Source organism: Psammomys obesus, unplaced genomic scaffold, assembly GCF_907164565.1.
Source record: "Psammomys obesus unplaced genomic scaffold, mPsaObe1.curated_primary_1811, whole genome shotgun sequence".
In the NCBI taxonomy this organism is placed as follows: Eukaryota; Metazoa; Chordata; class Mammalia; order Rodentia; family Muridae; genus Psammomys; species Psammomys obesus.
This window is the reverse complement of record NW_026596149.1, coordinates 192652-215931: the sequence shown is the minus strand read 5'-3', so window position 1 is coordinate 215931 and position 23280 is coordinate 192652. Positions and strand designations below refer to the sequence as shown.

The window sequence follows — 23280 nt, the reverse complement described above, 5'->3', positions numbered from 1 at the left end:
CTTTCTTTCTTTCTTTCTTTCTTTCTTTCTTTCTTTCTTTCTTTCTTCTTTCTCATTTCTTCTTTCTTTCTTTCTTTGTTTTTTTATTAATTACAGTTTATTCACTTTGTATCCTAGCTGTACTCCCTCCTTCATCCCCTCCCAATCCCACCCTCTCATCTCCTCTCATGCCCCTTCCCCAGTCCACTGATAGGGGAGGTCCTCCTCCCTTTCCATCTGACCCTAGCTTATCAGGTCTCCTTGAGACTATTTGCATTGTCTTCCTCTGTGGCCTGATAAGGCTGCTCCCCCCATCTGGGGGAGGTGATCAAAGAGCCAGCCACTGAGTTCATGCCAGAGACAGTCCCTGTTCCTATTACTAGGGAACCCACTTGGAACTGAGCCACCATGGGCTACATCTGAGCAGGGGTTCTAGGTTATCTCCATGCATGGTCCTTGGTTGGAGTATCAGTCTCAGGAAAGACCCCTGTGCCCAGATATTTTGGTTGTGTTGCTCTTCTTGTGGAGCTCCTATCCCCTCCAGGTCTTTCTGTCTCCCCCTTCTTTCATAAGATTCCCTGCTCTCTGCCCAAAATTTGGCTATGGGTAGTCAACAATTTCTACACTATGCCCATTTATATAGAAGATACACATATTCTTCAGTACTTGGATTACTTAATAGGTGGAGTGGGACATATCCATCGTGCTCCCCACATCCAATGTATCTTTACAGTACTCATCATCCTCTAGTGTTGGAAAATGAATGGAGACAGTTTTCACATGTAGTAGTACTTTAGAATTCTGCCTTCAGCAAGTCTTCTAATAAAGAAACTTTCTATAGATTCAGATTCTAAAAGTGATAATTTTGATAGTATGGAGCAAATCAGTTATTGACATCATTGAAATGTAGTATCTCTTCCCTTAGAATGAGGATGATAATGTGTACCTAAACCAAAAACATGAGTGATGTGCCCAAAATAGAAATCAGTATGTGGCATGTCCTAGTGTATTTTCTGCTTTTAGAGCACCACAGGCTGGCCAATTATAAACAAAAGAAGTTTATTCTGATCAAAGATTTGGATGCTGGGAAGCATAGGCACCCAGTGAAAGTAGAACCAGCATCCACTGAGAACAAATAGCATAAGAATAACACAAAACCCAGCTTAGTCTGGTAGGTGGTGGAAAGAATCATGTAACCAATCCTACAAAAGGTGCTAAGCAAGGACCATCATAAAGGGGCACTCGCAAGACAAAAAGAAAAACCAGACCTAACGTGGCCTTTTCTTAAGAGCCCATTCCAGAAACAACCCCACTGCTTCTGTATGACCTTAATCCATTCATGAGGACAAGCCTCTCATAGCCTTATGTTTTCCTGAAGGTCCTACCTCTCAGTGCTTTTATAATGGCAATAATTTCAGAATGAATTTTGGAGGGAATGTTGAAGGTGTGGCAGTTCCATTGCTATCATTCTTACTTCATGAACACAGTAGCTGCCTGTTTTGTGTCAGTAGGATCAGCGTTCATAAGTCTTTCAGCTTATTGGATTAATTTTCTTTACAAAGGTCTGTTATTGAATGCTATTAACTCATGGTTGAGGAAAGGCTGTGTGTTTCATAGTCATTTTGTTAAATTATACATTAGTATGTAAATTTTATTATAAGACAAAATAACAATATAAACCCATTTGTTATAAGACAACAAAAAAAATAAACCCATTTGGCATTTGTTTTTCTTGTTATATAGTATACTTGTTATATAGTATATAGTATACTAGTAAGATTTAAATCTGAATTATCTTATAAGCAATTTATTCCCAACTTATTAAAGAACAAGTATATCCCATCCCCCATTACTTCTTCCTTTTTTCAATATTATTTATGTATAATATATACATCATATGTGATATATATGTAAAATATATATCATATATAATAGATTAATCTGCTAGCAGCCATTGCCAGGTACTATGCCAGGAAATTGCTAGTGATTCTGAATGAGATAGCTAAACATTGTTCTATATAATATGTGCCAGCATGGAAAAGATGTTAAAAAACTGAGTTGCAGAAATAATTACTTCAAAACAGAGCTGTTGAGTGAATGAAGGAAGCTTAGCACTTAAAAAAGTAAATAATGTTCAAATAAGATGGAGCTCTGACATTGCATGGGGAAATAGGAAGTGTCATGGATGCCAACCCTGAGCTGAGTCATGAAGGATGTGACAAGGAAGTGTCTTGTTTGAAGTCTCATGATTTACTCCATCCTTATGCATCTTCTCCTCTTTTTTTATTTTTTTTTTTTTTGCTTCATTCCAAACACAACCATTCCGCTCTCAGTCACCCATGCCTAAACTCTTTATATTCCCATAATATTCATTTTCTCTTGCTTCAAGGAATAATCAGATGCTTAGTGTTTCCTTCAGTTAGATAGTCTTTACTATACTCTAACAAATAACTTCTCTCAACACTGATTACAATAAGTGGATCTCCACCACTCTTTATAGCTTCATTTGCTTTATTTAATTCAACATGCTCTGACTGAGGCCTTTCTGGCATGTCAGGATTCAGTCTCAGTGTCACAGAAGTAGACAGGATGAACATGGCTTACACAAAGCTGGAGGAGATGATGAACAAGTAGAGACCTTGAGATCCTAACAGGAAATCTTCTTCCTCATATAAGAGGGACTGTTTTGGCCAAGGCCAAAGGGTAGACAGAAAGAGTCCAAGTATAAGTGAGGCATGGGGCTGTGTAAGGAACCTGAAAGAGGGCACACATGTCAGGGTCTGCAGGCATGGCTGGGCCCCCAACATGATGGTACAGCAGAGATGAGTGGAATTCTGTCATGCTGACCCTTGCCAACCATCTGAAAGAACCTGAATTTTCTCCTAAGGGTCTGAGAGCCACTGAAGGCCTCAGCAGGATGGGGTGTGAGCAGGAGCATTCTCATAGTTGTTTGTGATCTGCAATGAAAGACAAGGAATTAAACAAAGAAAATGAGGGAATCTGCACAAGATGAAGCATTCCAGCTTGTGCTCCATCCCAGATGGTCTTCTTACCTCCATTCTCTTCTGGTTCTGTAGTCCAGCCAATCCTGTGACAATGTGTTGCTAGGTGAGTTCTTTAGGAAATATTTTAGGCCCAGCAGAAAGAATCTTCATGGGGTGCTCATGGAATAATTCTAAATTCCTCATTGTGTCATTCAAAGTTTCCAGCACACTTGCCCCATCCCACTCCAGTTTCAGAGCTGTGTCATCTATGGTTTCTTTGTTCTTCCTCTCTGTAGCCATACACTCCAGACTTTTCCACAACATCTTGTCTTATCTCCCTCCATGCTGGACTTTAGCCTGCACACTTGCACCTGTTTCTCCTTAGGCCCTCACTCAGATGCCCACTTTCCCAGCTGAAATAAATTCAGTTCCACTAAAATTATTTTTCCTTCCTCCAACTCCTTACACTTTAGGTCACAGGTTAATTTCATCAGTCCCTTCCTGTTAAAAGAGAGTTTTTGAGATGACAGCATAGTTCTCATAAACATGAACTCTGAATAGAGATTTCACATTCAGACCTTGTCACTAAACCTTCCAGCTATGAGACCCTGGACACATTGCTTGAATTCTATATGCTCAATTCTATAAAATTCCTTATGGTAAAAAGTGTCATAAGGATTAAACAAGCCTAAGTATGTAAAACATGCTCAATTTAGTGTCTAGATAACTCCTATGAAATATTTCAAATGAATATGCCGTTATGTTTATCATTTACATTTAACATCTGTCTTGTACATTTTTAAATTTTTTGAAGATCAAATCTACATCTAATTTGCTGCTATGGCTTTTTAATTCCTTTCAGAGTATATAAATATTAAATATGTTAATTAAAATAACAATGATTGGTAAGTCCTAATTGGGGTTTTAAATTGTTTTCTTCCCCTACCCCCTCGATTTCTTTTTTATTTTTTATAATTTATTCATTATATAATTCAATTGAAGCCCCCTCCCTCATCTCCTCCCAGTCCCACCCTCCCTCCTACTTCTTCACTATCCCCTTCCTCTAGTCCTCTGAAAGAGGGAGTTCTCCTTTGTCATCTGACCATAGCTTGTTCAGTCTTATCAGGACTGCCTGGATCCTCTTCCTCCATGGCTAGTATGGCTGCAGCACCAGGAGCAGTGATCAAAAAGCAGGCATCCAAGTTCATGACAGAGGCAATCTATGCTCCCCTTACTCAGAGATGGCAACTGAGCTGTCACTAAGATACATCTGAGCAGAGGTCTAGGTCTTGCCCATGCATAGTCTTTGGTTGGTGCATCAGTCTTTGCAGGAACCCCTAGGCTCAGATTACTTTTAGCATTGTTGGTTTCCTTGTTGGGCTCCTGTCCCCTCCATGTACTTCTATACTCAAACCCCTCTTCTCTAGTAAGACTCCCTGTGCACTGCCCAAAGTTTGGCTGTGTGTATGAGCATCTGCTTCGATCCCCAGTTGGATGGAGACTTTAAGAGGACCATATGTAGTAGGTTCCCATCCTATTTCCTTTCTTTTACTGCTTCTGGTGTCTATCATGTTTGCAATTTTGAATGAGATTAAAGCATCCTTCTTAGAGTCCTACTTAGTGTTTAGCTTCTTTAGTTCTGTACATTTTAGTATGGCTATCCTATATGACAGGCTAATATCTCCTTATAAATGAATGTATACTATTCCTGTCTTTCTGTTTCTGGGTTATCTTCACTCAGGATGATCTTTTTTAGTTCTATCCACTTGTCTGTAAACAGAGGGCTGATATCCAGTTTATATAAAGAACTCAAGAAGTTAAAAAGCATTAAATCAAGCAATCTAATTAAAAATAGGGTACAGAGCTAAACAGGGAATTCTCAACAGAAGAATATAGAATGGCAGAGAAACAAAGAAATGCTCAACGTCCTTACCCATCAGACAGATGCAAATCAAAAAAACCCTGAGATTTCACCTTACACTCATCAGAATGGCTAAGATCAAAAACTCAAGTGACAACATATGCTGGAAAGGTTGTGGAGAACTGGAAACCCTCCTCCACTGCTGGTGGGAAGATAAACTTGTATAACCACTTTGGAAATCAATCTGGTGCCTTCTCAGACAACTAGGAATAGCGCTTCCTCAAGATCCAGTTATACCACTCCTAGGCATATATCCAAAAGATGTTCAAGTATACAAGGATATTTGTTCAGCCATGTTTGTAGCAGCTTTATTCATAATAGCCAGAAACTGGAAACAACTCAGATGTCCCTCAGTTGAGGAATAGATACAGAAACTGTGGTACATCTACACAATGGAATACTACTCAGCAATTAAAAAACAAGGAAATCATGAAATTTGCATGCAAATAGTGGGAACTAGAAAAGATCATCCTGAGTGAGGTATCCCAGAAGCAGAAAGACACACATGGTATATACTCACTTATAAGTGGGTACTAGACCTATAATATAGAAAAAACATACTAAAATCTGTACACCTAAAAAAAATAAACAGGGGGCGGGGCAAGATGGCGGCGCCGGGAGGACTCTCATTCTGAGGAGCAGCACAGCAGGATTGGCACAGTGACCAGCAATCAGAACTCGCGGCCATAAAACACAAGTGGTTGTGTTTCTCAGGTGAGAGGATACCCCACAGTGGGGGATTCAATTAGCTTTAACTCACCCGGCTAAACTGCGGAAGAGATCCAGGTTCCACCACGCTCCTGGTCGTCAGCCCTGGGCTACACGCCAGCGCGATCTGGTCACTGTCCCAGACTGAACTGTGGGCCCACAACACCATAGACTGGATTTCCCAGTCGAGAGATAACCCCACGAAGCAGGAAACAATTGGGACCGACCCCAGGTTACCCAGACATCCCCTGGAAAAGACTCGGGTTCCGCGGGTACCCCAAGAGCCAGCACGGATCCAGAGCCAGGAACCCAGGCTCCTGCACGGAGCCCTGTCTGCGCACGTGATTCGCTGCCTCAGATAGAACTGTGGGCACCAGGGCACCAGGGCACCAGACTGCGTGTCTCTGGCAGGAGGAAACCCCCAGCAGAGGGGGTCAGCAGCTCTAACGCTTAGGACACCCAGTACCAAAAAACTTCCTGGACTCACGCAGACTCTAGTGCAGGCAGGAGTGCTGTGCTCTACTGCCATTGTTGAGTTCCCCTGGGGCACTGGGACACACAGCTGCATCCTCCAACCTGCAGGAGCCGAAGAGCCATTACAGCAGCCCTCAGATACTGTGCCAGGGATCGGCCAGTTGTCCCTGGCTGGACTGTCAAAACTGTGGGAATCCCTGATCCTTCAGGGGGGCTGAACCCACAGCCTCTGGACCAGAGCGGTGCCTGCAGCCCCCATCCCAGACAGAGACACACAGCTTCTGGTCCAGAGTGAGGCACCCAGCCTCCAGACCAGAACAGTGCCCCCAAGCGCCAACTCAACCTAGGTGCACATTCTCCAGGTCCAGAGCGGAGCAATCAGCCTTTGGCCCAGAGACTTGCTGAGTGCACCTCCCACTTTCCCGGACAGAACTGTGCGCCCCAGGATAACAGACTGAGGTTCCCTGTTGGGAGAAAACCCCATAGCTAGGGAATCAGCAGTTTCTTCAAGAGGACTGTACCTGGAAATTTAGTGAGCAGCAGCACACTAAATTTATAACAAGAAACCCAGCAGTGGGGCAGCTGTCTTGAGAACTTCTATGGGTAAGAGGAGATCCCCCCCTGCCTAACATAGACCACGGCTACTACTCAGGGCTATAAACCTGAGGTGAGCAGTGGCAACTCCTGAGAAACACTGGCCATACAGTGACCATAACCAAAAAGCAGAGAAGGACTCCTTCAGGAAAAATCATCTTCCGGCCAAGGGGATACTCCCTACCTCAGGACTCCAGGAAGCACAGAAACTAAGAGCCAACACCTAAATAAGCCCAATGGGTAGAGGTCAGCGTAAAGGCTCAACCAACAAAAGACAGAGCAATATGGCATCTCCAGAACCCAGCCATCCAGGGGCGAACAGCCCTGAACAATGCAGCATAATAGAAAATCAAGAAGATGACCTTACATCTATGTTGATGAAGAGAATAATAGAGGAAACAGATAAAATACGTAAAGAATTAGAGGAAGATAAAACCAAACAGATCATGGCTATCTGTAAAGAAATGGAGGAAGTTAAAGACAAGCAGATTATGGCCATCCATGAAGAAATACGGGAAGATGCAGCCAAACAGCTTGTGGCCTTCAGAGAAGAAATAATTAAATCACTGAAAGAAATAAAAGAGACAGAGTTGAAGGAACTAAAAGAAAAAAAGGAAAATACAAGCAGACAGGTGAAGGAAGTAAACAAAACAACTCAAGACCTGAAGATAGAACTAGAAAAATTAAAGAAAACACAAATGGAGGAAATAATGGCGAGGAAGAATTTAGGGAAGAAAACAGGAACTACAGAGGTAAGCATAACCAACAGAATACAAGAAATGGAAGAAAGAATCTCAGGTGTAGTAGATACAATGGAAGAAATCGATGTATCTGTCAAAGAAAATGTTAAATCCAAAAAATTCCTGACACAGACCGTCCAAGAAATCCAAGACAATATGAAAAGACAAAATATAAGAATAATAGGAATAGAGGAAAAAGAAGACTCCCTTTTCCAAGGCCCAGAAAATATTTTCAACAAAATCATTGAAGAAAATTTCCCCAAGTTAAAGGAGAAGCCAATAAGGATACATGAGGCCTACAGAACACCCAACAAATTTAACCAGAAAAGAAAATCCTCCCGCCACATAATAATCAAAACAGTAAGTATACAGAACAAAGAAAAAATACTAAAAGCTGCAAGGGAGGGAAAAAGGCCAAGTAACATATAATGGCAAAAGCATTAGAATCACACCTGACTTTTCAACAGAGACTATGAAAGCCAAAAAAGGGCCTGGACAGATATCATGCAGACCCTAAGAGAACACAGATGTCAATCCAGGCTACTAAAACCTGCAAAACTCTCAGTCTTCATAGACAGAGAAAACAAGATATTCAATGACAAAAACAAATTTCAACAATACCTACACACAAATCCAGCATTACAGAAGATACTGGAAGGGAAAATACAACCCAAGAAAATTAGCTTCTGTCAAGAAAACACAGGAAGTAATTAACCTTACTACAGCAAAACAAAAAGCAAACAAGCACACAACCTTATGAACACAGCCAACATCAAAATCAAAGGATCTCACAGCCACTGGTCATTAATTTCTCTCAACATCAATGGACTCAACTCTCCAGTAAAAAGACACAGATTAACAGAATGGATACGTAAACAAAACCCAGCAATCTGTTGCATACAAGAAACACACCTAAGACACAAAGATAGACATTACCTGAGGGTAAAAGGTTGGAAGACGACTTTCCAAGCAAATGGACCCAAGAAACAAGCAGGAGTAGCCATTCTAATATCTGATAAAATAGACTTTCAACCAAAATGAATAAAAAGAGATGAGGAAGGACACTTCATACTCATCAAGGGAAAATTCCACCAGGAAGACATCACAATCCTGAACATCTATGCCCCAAATACAAGAGCACCCACATTTGTAAAAGAAACATTGATAAAATTTAAACCACATATAGATCCCCACACATTAATAGTGGGAGACTTCAACACCCCACTCTCAACAAAGGACAGGTCAACAAAACAGAAATTAAACAAAGAAGCAATGTCTCTAACAGAGGTCATGAATCAAATGGACCTCACAGACATCTACAGAACCTTACACCCAAACAAAAAAGAATTTACCTTCTTCTCAGCACCTCGTGGAATCTTCTACAAAATAGACCATATAGTTGGTCACAAAGCAAGCCTCAACAGATACAAGAAGACTGAAATAATCCCTTGTATCCTGTCTGATCACCATGGAATAAAGCTGGACTTCAACAACAACAGAAATAGCAAAAAGTCTACACACATGGAAACTGAACAACTTGTTACTAAATGACAGCTGGGTCAGGGAAGAAATAAAGAAAGAAATTAAAGCCTTTCTAGAACTCAATGAAAATGAAGACACAACATACCCAAATTTGTGGGACACAATGAAAGCAGTGCTAAGAGGAAAGTTCATAGCACTAAGTGCCTTCAAGAAGAAATTCGAGAGAGCTCATTCAAGCAACTTAATGGCCCACTTAAAAACCCTAGAAAAAGAAGAAGCAGACACACCAAAAAGGAGTAGAAGGCTGGAAATAATCAAAATCAGGGCTGAAATCAATCAATTAGAAACAAATAAAACAATTCAAAGAATCAATGAAACCAAGAGCTGGTTCTTTGAGAAAATCAACAAGATAGACAAACACTTAGTCAAGCTAACTAAAAGGCAGAGAGACACCACCCAAATCAACAAAATCAGAAATGAAAAGGGGGACATAACTACAGACACTGAGGAAATCCAAACAATCATTAGGACTTACTTCAAAAGTCTATATGCCACAAAATTTGAAAATCTAAATGAAATGGACAATTTTTTTGATCGATTTGACTCACCAAAGCTGAATCAGGACCAGGTAAATCAATTAAATAGTCCTATATCCCCCAAAGAAATAAAAGCAGTCATCAAAAGTCTCCCATCCAAAAAAGCCCAGGACCAGATGGCTTCAGCGCAGAATTCTACCAGACCTTCAACGAAGAGCTAACTCCAATTCTCTTCAAACTATTCCACAAAATAGAAACAGAAGGAACATTACCAAACTCATTCTATGAAGCCACAATCACCTTGGTACCTAAACCTCACAAAGACTCAACAAAGAAAGAGAATTTCAGGCCAATCTCCCTTATGAACATTGATGCAAAATTACTTAACAAAATACTTGCAAACCGGATCCAAGAACACATCAAAGATATTATCCACTATGACCAAGCAGGCTTCATCCCAGGTATGCAGGGGTGGTTCAATATATGGAAATCCATCAATGTGATCCACCATATTAACAAACTGAAAGAAAAAAACCACATGATAATCTCCCTAGATGCTGAAAAAGCATTTGACAAAATCCAACATCCATTCATGTTTAAAGTACTGGAGAGATCAGGGATACTATCTAAACATAGTAAAGGCGATATACAGCAAGCCTATAGCCAACATCAAACTGAACGGAGAGAAACTTAAAGCAATCCCACTGAAATCAGGGACAAGACAAGGCTGCCCACTCTCTCCATATCTCTTCAACATAGTGCTGGAAGTCCTTGCTAGAGCAATAAGACAGTCAAAGGAGATCAAGGGGATACAGATGGGAAAGGAAGAAGTCAAATTATCACTATTTGCAGATGATATGATAGTATATATGAGTGACCCCAAAAACTGTACCAGGGAACTCCTACAGCTGATAAACACCTTCAGCAAAGTGGCCGGATACAAAATTAACTCAAAAAAATCAGTAGCCCTCCTGTATACAAAACACAAAAGGGCTGAGAAAGAAATTAGAGAAACAACACCATTCACAATAGCCACAAATGACATAAAGTACCTTGGTGTAACCCTAACCAAGCAAGTCAAAGACTTGTATGAAAAAAATTTCAAGTCTCTGAAGAAAGAATTAGAGGAAGATATGAGAAGATGGAAAGATCTCCCATGCTCATGGCTTGGCAGGATTAACATAGTAAAAATGGTCATCTTACCAAAAGCAATCTACAGATTTAATGTAATTCCCATCAAATTGCCAACACAATTCTTTACAGACCTGGAAAGAAAAATTCTCAACTTCGTATGGAATAACAAGAAACCCAGAATTGCTAAAACAATCCTCTACAATAAAAGATCTTCTGGAGGTATCTCCATCCCTGATCTCAAGCTGTACTATAGAGCAACAGTTATAAAAACTGCATGGTACTGGCATAGAAACAGAATGGTGGATCAATGGATTCGAACAGAAGACCCAGAAATAAACCCACACACTTACGGACACCTGTTTTGTGACAAAGATGCCAAAACCATTCAATGGAAAAAAAAAAAGACAGCATCTTCAACAAATGTTGCTGGTCCACCTGGATGTCTACATGTAGAAAAATGAAAATAGATCCATACTTATCACCCTGCACAAAACTGAAGTCCAAGTAGATCAAAGACCTCAACATAAAACCAGACACATTAAATCGGCTAGAAAAAAAAGTGGGGAATACCCTAGAACTCATTGGTACAGGAGAAAACTTCCTGAACAGAACACCAACAGCACAGGCTCTAAGAGCAACAATCAATAAATGGGACCTCATGAAACTGAAAAGCTTGTGTAAAGCAAAGGACACCGTCATCAAAACAAAGTGACTGCCTACAGATTGGGAAAGAATCATCACCAACCCTTTATCTGACAGAGGACTCATATCCAATATATATAAAGAACTAAACAAGCTGAAAAGCAACAAACCACGTAATCCACTTAAAAAATGGGGAACAGAGCTAAAGAGAGAATTTTCTGTAGAGGAATATCGAATGGCAGAGAAGCACTTAAAGAAATGCTCAACCTCATTAGCCATTAGGGAAATGCAAATCAAAACAACCCTGAGATTTCACCTTACACCCATCAGAATGGCCAAGATGAAAAACTCAAGGGACAACACATGCTGGAGAGGTTATGGAGAAAGGGGAACCCTTCACCACTGCTGGTGGGAATGTAAACTGGTACAACCACTCTGGAAATCAATCTGGCACTTTCTCAGACAACTAGGAATAGCGCTTCCTCAAGATCCAGCCATACCACTCCTAGGCATATACCCAAAAGAGGCGCAAGTACACAAAAAGGACATTTGCTCAACCATGTTTGTAGCAGCTTTATTTGTAATAGCCAGAAGCTGGAAACAACCCAGATGCCCCTCAACTGAAGAATGGATGCAGAAATTGTGGTACATCTATACAATGGAGTATTACTCAGCAATGAAAAATAAGGAAATCATGAAATTTGCAGGTAAATCGTGGGACCTGGAAAGGATCATCCTGAGTGAGTTGTCCCAGAAGCAAAAAGACACGCATGGTATATACTCACTCATATAAACATACAATATAGAATAAACCCACTAAAATCTGTACATCTAAACAAAGTAAGCAAAAGAGAGGACCCTAACTAAAATGTTCAATCCCCATCCTGAAAGGCAAAGAGGATGGACATCACAAGAAAAAGAAAATAGGAAACAACCTCGGAACCTTCTACAGAGAACCTTCTGAAAGCCAGAAGAAAACAGGAAACAACCTTGAAACCTGCCACAGAGGGCCTCTGAAAGCTTCTGCAGTATAGACTGTCAAAGCAGATGCTGAGCCTGATGGCCAACTGATGGGCAGAGTGAATGGAATTTTATGTAAGAAGTGGGAAATAGTAAGAGCTGGAGGGGACGGGAACTCCACAAGGAGAGCAACAGAACAAGATAATTTGAACACAGGGAACTTCCCAGAGACTCATACTCCAACCAAGGACTATTCATGGAGATAACCTAGAACCCCTGCACAAATGTAGCCCATGGCAGTTCAGTGTCCAAGTGGGTTCCATAGTAATTGGAAAAGAGACTGCCTCTGACATAATCTGATTGGCCTGCTCGTTGATCCCTTCCCCCTGAGGGGGGAGCAGCCTCACCAGGCCACAGTAGAGGACAATGCAGCCACTTTTGATGAGAACTGATAGACTAAGATCAGAAAGAAGAGGAGAACCTCCCCTATCAGTGGACTTGGGGAGGGGCATGCATGCAGAAAGGGGAGCGAGGGTGGGATCGGCAGGGGAGGAGGGAGGGGCTTTTGGGTGGATACAAAATGAATAAAGTGTAATTAATAAAAAATTAAAAAAAAATAAAAAAGGGTGATTTTGCTAATGAAAAAAAAATAAACAAGAAAAAGTACCCGGGGTAAGATGATCAATCCTCACTTAAGACAAATGAGATGGACATTGGAGTAGGAGAAGACAAGTAACAGGATAGGAGCCTACCACAAAGGGCCTCTGAAAAACTCTACCTAGCAGTGTATCAAAGCAGATGCTGAGACTCATAACCAAACCTTTGGCAGAATGCAGGGAATCTTATGAAAGAAGGGGAAGTTAGTATGACCTGGAGAAGACAAAAGCTCCACAAGGACCAAATATATCTGGGCACAAGGGTCTTTTCTGAGACTGTTTCTCCAACTAAGGACCATGTATGGATATATCCTAGAACCCCTGCTCAGATATAGCCCATGGTAGCTCAGTCTCCAAGTGGGTACCCTAATAAGGGGAACAGGGACTATTTCTGACGTGAACTCAATGACTGACTCTTTGACCTTCCCTGCCTCTGAGGGAGGAACAGCCTTGCTAAGGCCACAGAGGTGGACACTGCAGCCAGTCTTGAAGAAACCTGATAAGCTAGGGTCAAATGGAAGGGGAGGAGACCTCCCCTATCAGTGGACTTGGAAAGGGGCAAGGGAGGAGATGAGGGAGGGAGGGTAGGATTGGGAGGGAATGAGGGATCAGGCTACAGCTGGAATACAAAGTTAATAAACTGTAACTAATATTTTAAAAAAAAGTTTGACTTTGAAAAAAAGAAATCAATGGAGGGATCTGATAGTTCTTCAGTCTCAATAGTGAATTAAGGGAGCATTTTAAGAAACTATTTCAGTGATCATATTCTTATGTCAAAATCAATTCATACCAAGCACCTAGTTATGAAGTACTGACTTTTGTGACAGTTGATACTGATGGTCTCTTTCTGTCTCATCCCACAGGTTGTTATTCTGTACTTTGAGCCAAGTACATTCAATTGTATTCTCCTAAGATGGGTCCGACTTCTTGGTTTTGCCACTGTTTATGGAACTGTGACTCTCAAGCTTCACAGGTATGATACTTTCCTTCAGTCTTCATTTCTACAGAAGGACCAAATTGTTCTGTTTAGCAACAAATTGTAAACTGAGCTGGCCATTATTCAAGATATAAATACTAAGATGGTATACATATGTATGTTTTACACATCCTGATTAGTTTATTTCTCCACTTGACCACAGCTGGAGTGATCTGGGAAGAGGAATGTCCACTGAACAAATTGGTCTATTAGACTAGCTCACAAGCAAATCTGTGGAGGCATTTTCTTGAGTAACAGTTGATGTAGGATGGCCCAGCCTACTGTGGGCAGTGCAATCCCTAAGCAGGTGGTGCTGAATCATATAAGAAAGCAGGCAGAGCAAGCCATGAGGAGCATGCCAGTAAGCAGCATGCCCCTGTTTCAGTTCCTTTCTCTGGGTTCTTGACCTGATTAAGTTCCTGGCCTTCCCTCAGTGATGGACTGTTTCCTGGAAGTATAAGAAGAAATAAAACCCTTTCTTCTCAAGATGGTTTTTCTTTAATTTTTATTAATTATACTTTATTCACTTTGTATCCCCTCATAAACCCCTCCCTCCTCCCCTCCCTATCCCACCTTCCTTCTCCCTTCTCCATGCATGCCCCTCCCCAAGTCTGCTGATAGGGGAGGTCTTCCTCTCCTTCTTCTGATCCTAGTCTATCAGGTCTCATTAGGAGTGGCTGCATTGTCATCTTCTGTGGCCTGGTAAGGCTGCTCCCCCCTCAGAGGGAGGTGATCAAAATAGGGCCAATCAGTTCATGTCAGAGACAGTCCCAGTTCCCATTACTATGGAACCCACTTGGACACTGAACTGCCATGGGCTACATCTGAGCAGGGGTTCTAGGTTATCTCCATGCATGGTACTTGGTTGGAGTATGAGTCTCAGGAAAGACCCCTGTGCTCAAATTTTTAGTTCTATTGCTCTCCTTGTGGAGCTCCTGTCCTCTCCAGATCTTACTGTTTCCCACTTCTTTAATGAAATTCCATGCACTCTGTCTAAAGGTTGGCCATAAGTCTCAGCATCTGCTTTGATAGTCTGCAGGACAGATCCTTTCAGAGGCCCTCTGTCTGAGGCTCCTAACTTGTTTCCTGTTTTCTTCTTCTGATTTCCATCCTCTTTGCCTTTCAGGATGGGGATTGAGCATTTTAGCCAGAGTCCTCACTTTTGATTAGTTTCTTTAGGTGTACAGATTTTAGTAGGTTTATCTATATTATATGCCTTTACCCATGAGTTTATCATAGCAATAGGAACTTAATGAAGACTCTCTAGAAATATATTACTTTCTTCAGGAAACTTTAACAGGATTAAATTTTTTGAACAAGGTGCTTTAAGAAACTGTGTTTCTCTTATAGGAAACATTATGCTCTTGGGAGAAAACATTGTTGGGATGTTAATAGGATTTGCTAGTTAAATGGAAAGATAATATACCTGAAGTCATGGTTACTGTTCTGCCTGTATAGAAGTCAACAATATGCTCATTGTAAAAAAAGATGTTATTTTTTCTTCCTAAATTCTGTACCCCAGAACAACTGGCTGACATCTGAACATAAGGTTATTTTTTAAATAGTTTTGGATAAGAAATTGGGAGGCTCTTCCTGGGGTCATTTATGTAGAATTGGGGCCCATGAAGTTTCCTCTTCCATGGTAGTATGTCTGTTACTGTCTTCTTATCTTCTTTAAAGTAAAAATTACACATATCTTAGTAACATTATACAGACTAAGCAAGTTGTATTTGTATATTTAGGAATATATTACATATATGCTCATTTTCATATATATGCCTATATATATATATATATATATATATATATATATCATATGTGACAACAATTAATGAGGTATCCCAGAAGCAGAATGACACACAAAGTATATACTCACTTATAAGTGGATAGTACACTATGAGATAAAATAAACATACTAAAATTTGTACACCTAAAGACACTAAACAAGAAGGGAAATCTTGGATAAGAGGATCAATCATCACTTAGAAACAACAAAGCAGAAGGTCATTGGAAGAAGGAGAAAACAAGAAACAGGACAGGAGCCTACCACAGAGGGCCTCTGAAAGACTCTACACAGCAGTGTATCAAAACAGATGTTGAGATTCATAACCAAACTTTGGGCAGAGTGCAGGCAATCTTATGAAAGAAGGGGGAGATAGAAACACCTGGAGGGGACAGGAGCTCCACAAGTAGAGGAACAGAACCAAAATATCTGGGCACAGGGGTCTTTTCTGAGACTAATACTCCAACCAAGGTACATTCATGGATAGAACCTAGAACCCGTGCATAGATGTAGCCCATGGCAGCTCAATCTCCAATTGTATACCCCAGTAAGGGAAACAGGGACTGTCTCTGACATGAACTAGGAGGCCGGCTCTTTGCTAACAATTACCCAATTCTCCACAACCTTTTCAGCATGTGTTGTCACTTGAGTTTTTGATCTTAGCCATTCTGATGGGTGTAGGAGAAATCTCAGGGTTGTTTTGATTTGCATCTCTCTGATGGGTAAGGACGTTGAGCATCTCTTTGTTTCTCTGCCATTCTATATTCCTCTGTTGAGAATTCTCTGTTTAGCTATATACCCCATTTTTTTGTTTCTTTTTTATTAATTACACTTTATTCATTTTGTATCCCCCCAAAAGCCCCTCCCTCCCCTTTCTGCATGCATGCTACTCCCCAAGTCCACTGATAGGGGAGGTTCTCCTCTCCTTTCTGATCTTAGTCTATCAGTTCTCATCAAAAGTGGCTGCATTGTCCTCTACTGTGGCCTGATAAGGCTGCTCTCCCCCTCAGGGGGAAGGGATCAACGAGCAGGCCAATCAGATTATGTCAGAGGCAGTCTCTCTTCCCATTACTATGTAACCCACTTGGACACTGAACTGCCATGGACTACACCTGTGCAGGGGTTCCAGGTCATCTCCACGAATAGTCCTTGGTTGGAGTATGAGTCTCTGGGAAGTTCCCTGTGTTCAAATTATCTTGTTCTGTTGCTCTCCTTGTGGAGTTCCCGTCCCCTCCAGCTCTTACTATTTCCCACTTCTTACACAAAATTCCATTCACTCTGCCCATCAGTTGGCCATCAGGCTCAACATCTGCTTTGACAGTCTATACTGCAGAAGCTTTCAGAGGCCCTCTGTGGCAGGTTCCAAGGTTGAGGGCTTCTGAAAGCCAGAAGAAAACAGGAAACAACCTTGTACCCATTTTTTAATTGGATTACTTAATTTGTTGCTGTTTAACTTCTTGAGTTCTTTATATACACTGGATATTAGCCCCCTGTCAGATAAAAGGTTTGTGAAGATCCTTTCCCAATCTGTAGGCAATCATTTTGTTTTGATGACAGTGTCCTTTGCTTTACAGAAGCTTTTCAGTTTCACAAGGTCCAATTTATTGATTGATGCTCTTAGAGCCTGTGCTGTTGGTATTCTGTTTAGGAAGTTGTCTCCTGTGCCAATGAGTTCTAGGCTCTTCCAACTTTTTCTTATAACAGGTTTAGTGTGTCTGGTTTTATATTGAGGTCTTTGATCCACTTGGACTTTAGTTTTGTGCAGGGTGATAAGTATGGATGTATTTGCATGTTTCTACATGTAGACATCCAGTTAGACCAGCACCATTTGTTGAATATGCTTTCTTTTTTTTCCATTGAATAGTATTGGCATTTTTGTCAAAAAATCATGTGTCCATAATGTGTGGATTTATGTAAACGTCTTCTATTCAATTCCACTGATCCACCAGTCTGTTTCTACTCCAGTACCATGCAGTTTTTAGCAAGGTTGCTCTATAGTGCAGCTTGAGATCAGGAGTGGAGATACCTCCAGAAGATCTTTTATTGTAGAGGACTGTTTTAAAAATTCTGGGTTTCTTGTTGTTCCATATGAAGTCGAGAATTTTTCTTTCAAGGTCTGTAAAGAATTGTGTTGGTAATTTGATGGGAATTGCATTGAATCTGTAGATTGCTTTTAGTAAGATAGCCATTTTTGTTATATTAAACCTGCCAAGCCATGATCATGGGAGATCTTTCCATCCTCTGATATCTTCTAATTCTTTCTTCAGAGACTTGAAATTTTTTTCATACAAGTCTTTGACTTGCTTGGTTAGGGTTACACCAAGGTACTTTATGTCCTTTGTGAATATTCTGAAGGCTGTTGTTTCCCTAATTTCTTTCTCAGCCCTTTTGTCTTTTGTATACAGGAGAGCTACTGATTTTTTTTTTTTTGAGTTAATTTTGTATCCGGCCACTTTGCTGAAGATGTTTATCAGCTGTAAGATTTCCCTGGCAGAATTTTGGGGATCACTCATGCATACTATCATATCATCTGCAAATAGTGATTCTTTGACTTCTTCCTTTCTAACTGAATCTCCTTGATCTCCCTTAATTCTCTTATTGCTCTAGCAAGGACTTCAAGAACTATGTTGAAGAGATAGCAAGAGAGTTGCCAGCCTTGCCTTGTCCCCGATTTCAGTGGAATTGATTTAAGTTTCTCCCCATTGAGTTTGATATTGGCTATAGGCTTGCTGTATATCGTCTTTACTATGTTTAGGTATGTGCCCTGTATCCCTAATCTCTCCAAGACTTTAAACATGAATGGATGTTGGATTTTCAACAAATGCCTTTTCAACACCTAAGGAGATGATCATGTGGATTTTCTCCTTCCATTTGTTTATATGGTGGATGACATTGATGGATTTCCATATATTGAACCACCTCTGCATGCCTGGGATTAAGCCTACTTGGTCGTAGTGGATGATATCTTTGATGTGCTCTTGTATTCGGTTTGTAAGTATTTTGTTGAGTATTTTTGCATTGATGTTCATAAGAGAAATTGGCCTGAAATTCTCTTTCTTTGTTGGGTCTTTGTGAGGTTTAGGTACCCAGGTGATTGTGGCTTCATAGGATGAGTTTGATAGTGTTCCTTCTGTTTCTATTTTGTGGAGTAGTTTGAAGAGTATTGGTGTTAGCTCTTCTTTGAAGCTCTAGTAGAATTCTGTGCTGAAACCATCTGGCCCTGGGCTTTTTTTTGCGTGGGATATTTTTTTTTGATGGCTTCTATTTCCTTAGGGGATATAGGATACCTGGTCTTGATTCAGCTTTGGCAAGTGGAATCGATCAAGAAAATTTTCCATTTCATTTAGATTTTCAAATTTTGTGGCATATAGGCTTTTGAAGTAAGACCTACTGATTGTTTGGATTTCTTCAGTGCCTGTCGTTATGACCCCCTTTTCATTTCTGATTTTGTTGATTTGGATAGTGTCTCTCTGCCTTTTAGTTAGTTTGGCTAAGGGTTTTTCTATCTTGTTGATTTTCTCAAAGAACCAGATCTTGGTTTCATTGATTCTTTGAATTGTTTTATTTTATACTAATTTGTTAATTTCAGCCCTGAGTTTGATTATTTCCAGCCATCTACTCCTCTTTGGTGTGTCTGCTTCTTTTTTTCTAGGTCTTTTAGGTGAGCCATAAAGTTGCTTAAATGAGATGTTTTGAATTTCTTCTTGAAGGCACTTAATGCTATGGATCTTTCCTCTTAGCACTGCTTTCATTGTGTCCCATAAGTTTGGGTATGTTGTGCCTTCATTTTCATTGAATTCTAGGAAGACTTTAATTTCTTTCTTTATTTCTTCTCTGACCCAGCTGTCATTTAGTAGCAAGTTGTTCCGTTTCCATGTGTGTGTAGGTTTTTCGCTGTTTCTGTTGTTGAGGTCCAGCTTTATTCCATGGTGATCAGATAGGGTACAAGAGATTATCTCAATCTTTTGTATATGATAAGGCTTGCTTTGTGACCATGTATATGGTCTATTTTGGAGAAGGTTCCATGGGGTGCTGAGAAGAAAGTAAATTCTCGTGCATTTGGGTAAAGGGTTCTATAAATGTCTGTTACGTCCATTTGATTCATGACCTCTGTTAGAGTTATTTTATCTTTGTTTAATTTCTGTTTTGTTAACCTGTCCTTTGTTGAGAGTGGGGTGTTGAAGTCTCCCACTATTAATGTGTGGGTATCTATATGCAGTTTAAGTTTTATTAATAGTTTCTTTTACAAATGTGGTTGCTCTTGTATTTGGGGCATAGATGTTCAGGGTTGTGATATCTTCCTGGTGGAATTTCCCTTGATGAATATGAAGTGTCTTTCTCCATCCCTTTTTATTGATTTTGGTTGAAAGTCTATTTTATTAGATATTAGAATGGCTATTCCTGCTTGCTTCTTGGGTCCATTTGCTTGGAAAACCATCTTCCAGCCCTTTACACTCAGGTAATGTCTATCTTTGTAACTTAGGTGTATTTTTTTGTATGGAACAGATTGTTGGGTCTTGGTTATGCATCCATTCTGTTAGTCTATGTCTTTTTATTGGAGAGTTGAGTCCATTGATGTTGAGAGCGGTTAATGGCCAGTGGCTGTTAGATCCTTTGATTTTGATGTTGGCTATGGTAGTGTGTTTGTGTGCTTGACTACTTTTTGTTTTGCTGTAGTGAGGTTATTTATTTCCTGTGTTTTCTTGAAAGTAGTTAGTTTTCTTAGGTTGTATTTTTTCTTCTAGTATCTTTTGTAATGTTGGATTTGTGTGTAGGTATTGTTGAAATTTGTTTTTGTTGTTCAATATCTTGTTTTCTCTGTCTATGAGGACAGAGAGTTTTGCTGGGTATAGCAGCCTAGGCTGATATCTGTTTTCTCTTTTGGTCTGCATGATATCTGTCCAGGCCCTTCTGGCTTTCATAGTCTCTGTTGAGAAGTCAGATGGGTTTGCCATTATGTGTTACTTGGCCTTTTTCCCTTGCAACTTTTAATATTTTTTCTTTTTTCTGTATACTTACTGTTTTGATTATTATGTGGCATGAGGATTTTCTTTTCTTGTCTAATTCATTAGGTGTTCTGTAGGCCTCTTGTATGCTTATTGGCCTCTCCTTTAAGTTGGGGAAGTTTTCTTCAATGATTTTGTTGAAAATATTTTCTAAGCCTTGGTGGAGGGAATATTCTTTTTCTTCTATTCCTATTCTTAGTTTTTTTTTTTTTTATGTTGTCTTGGATTTCTTGGATGGTTTGTGTCAGGAATTTTTTAGATTTATTATTTTCTTTGATGAATACATCAATTTCTTCCATTGTATCTTCCACAGCTCAGATTCTTTCTTCCATCTCTTATAGTCTGTTGGTTATGCTTACCTCTGTAGTTCCTGTTTTCTTTCTTAAGTTCTCCCTCTCCATGGTTTCCTCTGTTTGTATTTTCTTTAATTTTACCAATTCTATCTTCAGATCTTGAACAGTTTTGTTGTTTTCCTTCACCTGTCTGACTGTATTTTCCTTCAATTCCTTCACCTGTTTGTTTGAACATTCCTCTGTTTTTTTTTTTTTTATTTCTTTCAGTGATTTAATTATTTCCTCTCTGAAAGCCACAAACTGTTTGGCTGCATTGTCCTATACTTCTTTATGGATGGCCATAATCTGTTTTACTATATCTTCCTCTAATTCTTTATGCATTTTATTTGCTTCCTCGATGAACCTCTCATAAGCATAGATGTAAGGTATTCTTTTTGAATTTTACTTATGTTAGGGTGTCCAGGGCTACTTGCCCCTGGATAACTGGGTTATGGGGATGCTATATTGCTTTGCCTTTTATTGGTTGTGCTTTTACACTGGCCTATACCCATCTGGCTATTTCAGGTGTTGTCTGTTAATTTCTGGTGCCTCATGGGTCCTGGGGTGGGAAGAATCCCCATTGGCACGATTCTGAAGTAGATCTCCTCAGCTTTTAGGGTATGGTCAACTGAATGGTGGTGTTTCTCAGGAATTGTCACAGTTCACCTCAGGGATATGGACATGTGTGGTAACTGTGGTGTTCAGGAAGGCTCTCCTCTCATCAGGAGAAGTCCTGGAGATGGCTGTCCTGCTGCTGGGTTTTTTGCTCTGAGTTTGGTAGCTGCAGCTGCTGTTTTTAAGGTGTATTTTTTTGGGTGCAGCCCTCTTGAAGTACCAGGGAGTCCCGCAGTTTTGTCAGTTTAGCTAGGGACAACCAGTCGCACCTTAGACCAGTATCTTAGGGCTGCTCTAAAGGTTCTCAGGCTTTTGTATGTCTAAGGTTGCAGCTGTGTGCCCCTGTGCCCCAGCAGTAATCAATGGCATGTGAGCAGGGCACTCATGCCTGCAGTAGAAGACTAGAGCTTACAGCCTGTGTGAACCAAGCAAGTCTTCTGGAGCTGGGTGACCTGTGCGTTGGACCTGATGATCCCTCCTCTGTGGGGTTTCCTCCAGGCAGGGACACCCAGACTGTGCTTTGGGGACTGCAATTCTTTCTAGGATGGGGAGTAGAACCTGCCAGCACAGGCATGGGTGGCTCTGCCTGGGCTCCTGGGTGTCTGCCGAAACTGTAACTTTTCCTGAGAAATTTTTGGGGAGGAGGTCGGCTGAGTGCTCTGAAGTCATACCTGCTGTTCCCCTCTCTGTGGGTCACCCGACAGAGAAATTCAGTCTCTGGAGACCTGGGGGCCACAGTTCTATCTGGGGCAGTTAGTGAGGCACGCAGGCAGGATTCTGTGCTGGTGCCTGCGTCCCTGGTTCTGGGCTGGCTGCTGGGCACCCTCTGGACCCTGGGTCTTTCCCAGGGATTGTCTGGGTGACCTAAGGTCAGTCCTGATCGTTTCCTACACCATGGGACTTTCTCTTGTCTGGAAATCTCAGTCTCTCGTGTTGTGAGGCCCACAGTTCAGTCTGGGACAGTGATCAGAGCATGCCGGCGTGTGGGTCTGGGCTGGCAACCAAGTGCCTGGTGGAACTGGGACCTCATTAGAGGTTTAGCTAGGCGAGTTGACGCTGATTGAATCCCACTCCGTGGGGTATCCTCTCATCTGGGAAACACCGGTTGCTGGTGTTTTAGGACCAAGAGTTCTGTCTGCTGGTCACTGTGCAGATCCTGCTGTGCTGCTAGTCAGAGAGAATGTCCTCCTAGTGCTGCCATCTTGGATTCCCACTACAATGTTTTTGAAAATATAATAATTATTGTGTCTCCCACACTAGACTTACCCTCCCCCTTCCTCTTTTCCTGTCTCCCTCTATCTCTTTCTCCCTTTCTTCCTTTCTGTCTAATTACTGAAACTGATCCAGATCATCCATGACTCTCAGGATTCCCTTTGTATATTTACAATAAGAGCAAATATAAAAGTGAACTTAGCTTTGAACACTAAGAAGTCATAGGCCTATTTATCTTAGAAAATGAATAGACAATCTGTGTGCTCTTTCTGGCTCTGCATTTACCACATCAGTACACTGTGTCCTATAATGCTCTCCAGGTTTCCATTTTGAATAAAATTGCTATTTGTCAACTGATGCTCACTAAAAGAAACAACAAAGCAGTGGCAACCTACCATGGGTAGTTCACTTTCTAGAATCCTGAAAGAATCTCTTGATCAAGAGATTTACTACTCATTTACTACTAGACTAGCACTCACTGTCTGTTATAATATTTTTACTGTTTATTACTTTTTAAGAAATGGTAGTCTTCATCCTAATTTGTAT

At 40.7% G+C, this 23280-nt stretch overlaps 1 protein-coding gene across 1 annotated transcript in view; it reads left to right on the top strand.

Annotated features, from left to right (window-relative positions):
- The window catches only part of Gpr158 (G protein-coupled receptor 158), a 528628-nt gene that overhangs the window by 435888 nt on the left and 69460 nt on the right, over nucleotides 1-23280 (top strand). Inside the window, exon 6 of the mRNA XM_055593813.1 lies at nucleotides 13674-13783. Coding sequence (XP_055449788.1) covers nucleotides 13674-13783 — 110 coding nt within the window. The remainder of the gene's footprint in view (nucleotides 1-13673; nucleotides 13784-23280) is intronic.